Here is a 5,225-nt window from a genome sequence, read left to right as displayed (position 1 = left end):
ATGGCGCCCCTGAGAGTGCAAGAGCTCTGCAGAATTGCTCCGCCACCATCTTCAGCAAAGTCCTCCTTCTCTCTCACCTTCTTCGACTTGCTTTGGCTCAGACTTCATCCTGTTGAGCGTCTCTTCTTCTTCTCTGTTCCTCACTTAAACCCCTCTTCCTTCTTCCATTCCATCGTTCCAAAGCTCAAGCGCTCCCTCTCTCTCACTCTGAAACACTTTCTTCCTCTCGCCGGTAACATCGTTTGGCCCTCCGACTCACCCAAACCCATCGTTCTACACACTCCCGGAGATGCCGTCTCTCTCGCCATAGCTGTTTCTGATTGTGATTTCGACCAGGTCTTGGACAAATCCCCTCGTGACGCATCACTATCTCGTGCTTTTGTTCCCAACTTGGATTCTTCTGATTCATTTGCGTCGGCTATTTCCCTGCAAATCACTCTGTTTCCCTACAAAGGATTTTGCGTAGGGATGAGTTCGCATCATGCCTGTTTAGATGGCAAATCATCGACTATGTTCATGAAGGCCTGGGCTTATCTATGTCGAACAGAAGCAGAGAGTGAATCTTCTGGTTTGCTTCCTCAAGAACTAGAACCATGCTTAGACAGGGAAGTTATCGTCGATCCACGTGGCATTGGAGTTGCATACATTAATGGGTGGTCAGGTTTAGATCCAACTCAGAATCAGAAGAACCAGCCATTAAGCTTGAAGATTCTCTCCGGCATGTTCCCGCCATTGGTGGACGACTCTGCTCGAGCCATATTCGAGCTCAAACGTGGGGATCTAAACAAGATAAAAGAAAGGGTGTTGCTGAAATGGGAAAATCACGAGACCAAAGAAGAAAGAGAAGACTCATCAAAACTTCCGAAGCCTCCAATTTTGTCAACCTTTGTGCTTACAACTTCTTATTTTCTATTCTGCATCGCAAAAGCCATTGACAGAAGTGAAACTAAGAGGAAGAAGAAACTGTTATTCTGTTTCTTTGCTGATTGCAGAACAAGGTTAGAGCATCCAATCTCTGAAAACTATTTTGGGAATTGTGTGATGTCTCAGATAATAGAAACACAGCCAGAAGACTTCACAGATGAGGATGGGGTTGTCATCATTGCCAAGAAAATACTAAGAAAGATAAGGAAAATACAGAAAGAGAAAGGAGCGCTTGATGGAGCAGAGACATTGTTTTCTCGGCGTTCTTCGCAATCTGCAGAAGGAAACGAAGTTCAGTACATAGCCGTAGCCGGGTCGAGCCGGTTCGGGGTTTATGAGACTGATTTTGGATGCGGAAGGCCGGAGAAGGTGGAGATAACTTCAGCAGATAGAGGTATAACAATGGCGATGGCAGAGAGTAAAGATGGTGATGGTGGGGTGGAAGTAGGACTTGTATTGAAGAAGCATGTGATGGATCAATTTGCCTCCTTGTTTCCAGCAGTGCTTGTGTCTTTTTGATTCCGGTCTGAGTTAATGGTCATGCACACGTTTCATCTGTCTTTAATTCATTTTATTTGTTACCTTGTATGCTCGCTAGAGCATTAATTCTTTTTTCATACTATTCCATTTAATCCTATATGAGCTTCACTTTTGAAGAGGAGTTTTTTAATTTGGTCCAAAATATAAGCTTTGTTTTTAATTTGTTTGAACATTTATTACTTTTTTTCTCTTATTTTTGCTTTTAGTTGAATGTATTTAGTGCTCACTCTCTCTCATTAATATTATCCCCATATATTCTCTTTTATCACTTTTTCATTTATTGCCTCTCTCATTTATTCTCTTAATAAATAAGAACAAATTTGAAAAGATATTTCATTTTTGACCTATTTATTATTTTAACTAATTTTAACTTCTAATTCGTTAAATGTAATTTAGTTATTTGAAACTTATATATAGAACCGGAGGGAGTATATTCGTAAAATAGTGGAAATAGCGATGGCGTAGTAGTAAATGGAGATCAAATTTAATATGATAATAAATTTTAGTGTACTTGACCGAAAAAACAAAAGATGTTTTGTTTTCTCTTTTCTTTTTTTCCCCCAATCACACTGGCTTAGAGTAAAATTAAAGAAAATTATAGCCAAAGCCAACCTAGAAAGAATGATATTTGTGATAGAAAATCTTAAAAATAATAATTATTTAGAAGGAAAAAAAATAAAATATAAATAAATTGTTCCAAACCAAGCCCCTAGGTTCCCTAAGGATAACCTGAGGCCAGTTTATTTATATATAATTATTGTTGTATCCTTATTATTTACTCATACAGGATAATAATGTTACAATTTTAAAATTTTAAGGCAAATTCACAAATACAAAAAATAAAAAAAATGTATAGACATCCAGTGTTTCTGAGTAAAAACCTTACAGATAAGTTTGCTCCTTAATCCTTTTTGTAAATATATGTTACCCTGTATGCTTTTTTTTTTTTTTTTTTTGCCAACTACCTTATTTGTGCATCAAAGCATTAATTCTTGTTTCATACAACTTGGTTAGGAAAAAATTGTAGTCTAAAAGAGAAGACGTTGTCAGGATAATTAATGTAATTTTTTTTAATTTTTGACCCTATTAAATATAGGGGAGAGAGGATAGAAATAAGAGATAAAAAAAGTGTAACATGCAATGCAATTTTATAAATTTTAAGGGTAAAATAGAAAAATTTTATCAATTTAGGATCCATTTAATGACTAAATTTTTATTTTTTAGTATGTGAGAAAAATTAACTAACTTCTTATATTATGGATTAGGGGGAGTATATTCATACATGGGGGAGTAGTAAGAGAAAATAAAATTTAATATGATAATGAATTTTGTACTTTACCAAAACATAAAAGATGTTCTTGTTTTCTTTTATTTTTTCCCCTATTGAATTGGCTTAGAGGGTGTTTGGCAAACTACTCAAAAGCACTTTTGGAGCTCAAACCCATGGTTTGGTCCAAAAAGTTCTTAAATAAACACTCTACATTTTTATGAAACCGTGGTTTGGCTCCAAAACCTTGGTTTCATGAAAAGTAAAAGAATTTGCTTCTTGGAGATTTAAATGTGTTCCTTTTTTTTTTTTTATAGTGTAATAGTACGGCTAATCCAACACTAGTTTATCAAAGATTTGTAGCTAAATATAGCCGGTAGCAAATAAATCAAAGTATGCAAAAATGATCCTATGTAGCAATATATAAATACCCATCATATAACTAAAGGATTCTATACAAGATTAACTTAATAGCTAAACCTCTAATGCCTTCCTTGATGGACTAACCTTAAATCTGTCACCTGAAAATATTAAACCACAGAGTGAGACAAAAGCTTTAGTAATCAACAGTTCTACTTATCAGGCATACAAGTAAGTACTTATGAGTTATCAAGTAAGATAGTTATAAAAATCATAACATTTGTAGTTGTCACATGGTTACACATTTATCAAAATACGGTATTTCAATCTCAATTCCACCTTATTTCCTCTGATTCAATGCACGAGCTATTGCTCATCCATTTGACACTACTAGAGAAGAAACCTTTAATGGCAGTTAAAATAGGCTTTTCATGTTGCTTTTTGAGGTGAAGTGAATTCTATCGACGTTTTAGGCAAAAAATTTGAACCACCATGAAAAATTAACTTTTTATAGTCGTTTTATAACATAACAGCCATGAAAAGTATACTTTTAATGGCAGTTAGTTTTTGTAACTGCTGTTAAAAAGTCCTTTCACGACAGTGTTTAGTTTGTCTTTTTTGAAAATTTGACTCAATTTCCTATACAACCTTCCTACAATGCCAAACCAATTACAGATAAATTGTAACCAACATAATAGAAGAATACAAAACGATCTCAAGACATAAACTCAAACCTGACTCTAACATAAATGATGTTTCTAATTCTTAATATTTAATCAACTGCACCTCATAATCAACAAGTTAACTAATTAATATTTCAACTACATATATATAATAAACAATGAATTGAAAGGTGAATGACGAAACTAATTCAGATTTTCAAAGTTTCCAGGCAAAGTTGTTGACAAAGCATCCCTTACTGAGTTGATTTTTCGGGATCATATGGCACACTATCTCAAAATGCTTGTAATTTAAAAATAACAAAGTCATTAGTCAACTAGATCAAAAATATGAAAAGAATTGAAGAATTATAATGTAACTTATATTTACCTTGTCTAACTTCTTAGTACCTTTGTCTCAATGATGTCATTCATATATCAGATCAGATAATATCCACATTCAACACTCTCTGATTGACAACAGTCAAACAAAATGAAAAATAAAATTGAATATCTAACTTTGATTATCTAAAAAATTTATAAACATTAACTTGATTATCTAAAAACTTTATAAACATTAACTTTGATTGTCTAAAAAATTATAAATATATACTTAGCTCATAACAACATACTTGTGGGAGAATACATATTCGTAGTGGCTTATTTTTCTACTTGGCCACCACATTGAAAATATGAAAAGCCCTATCAGCAATGAGGAAAAAATGATATTAAAGCATGTTTTTGTAAACTTTACATGTAATAAATATATAAACATAAATTCACGTGTCAATGACATCTTTAGTTTTGTTTTATAGAGCTCCACGAAGGGAATCGAATCAGTAGACATTGTTATCAAAGAGGCAAAAAAATAAGGGACGAATGATAACTCCAAAATACAAACCATGTTAATTATAATCATGTATATATAATTTGTGTGTATCTCAAATATAACAATATACTTACCCTACGATAAGGGTGGTGTCGACTAATATGCTTACCAAAGATCACATTAATTCCTTCCGTTTGTTAATAAACTTCTTCTCTAGTTAATAGTATTAGAGCCATTTGATATTCTTGTGAGTCATTAAATGCCTTCTTCAAATGTGGTGTTGACTGAGAAACCTTATGTAACCAAGGTAGACTGTCTTCCTTCTATGTTTGAGTTGCATGTAGTAAGTGCCTTCTTCGCATATCGGACATGTTTATGCCCCTTAACATTATATCCTAACAAATTTTCATATGCTGAAAAGTCATTTATCGTAGTGAAGATCATGGTATATAAGTTGAAGTCTCTTGTTTATAAGCGTTAAACACATCAACACCTTTCTTCTATAATTTCTTCAAGTCTTTAATCAAAAGTGCCAAATACACACCGATATCATTTCCTAGCTCTTTTCGTCTCGAGATTATCAAAGATAACATAATATACTTTTTTTTTTCATACATAACCAAGGAGACAAGTTGTAAATTACCAA

The 5,225-nt window shown here is 33.4% G+C and overlaps 1 protein-coding gene across 1 annotated transcript; it reads left to right on the top strand.

The window, feature by feature from the left end:
* Nucleotides 1-1,535, top strand: LOC114761070 (phenolic glucoside malonyltransferase 1-like). Its single transcript, XM_028950383.1, has one exon. The coding sequence runs from the start codon at nucleotides 1-3 to the stop codon at nucleotides 1,441-1,443; it is 1,443 nt and encodes a 480-aa protein (XP_028806216.1). The 3' UTR covers nucleotides 1,444-1,535.
* Nucleotides 1,536-5,225: the final 3,690 nt, after the last annotated feature.

The sequence above is a fragment of the Neltuma alba genome, unplaced genomic scaffold (assembly GCF_004799145.2).
Source record: "Neltuma alba isolate B1F8T4 unplaced genomic scaffold, ASM479914v2 tig00011069_pilon, whole genome shotgun sequence".
Classification (NCBI taxonomy): Eukaryota; Viridiplantae; Streptophyta; class Magnoliopsida; order Fabales; family Fabaceae; genus Neltuma; species Neltuma alba.
Note: the sequence above shows the minus strand (reverse complement) of the source record. Positions and strands in the feature narration are given on the sequence as shown.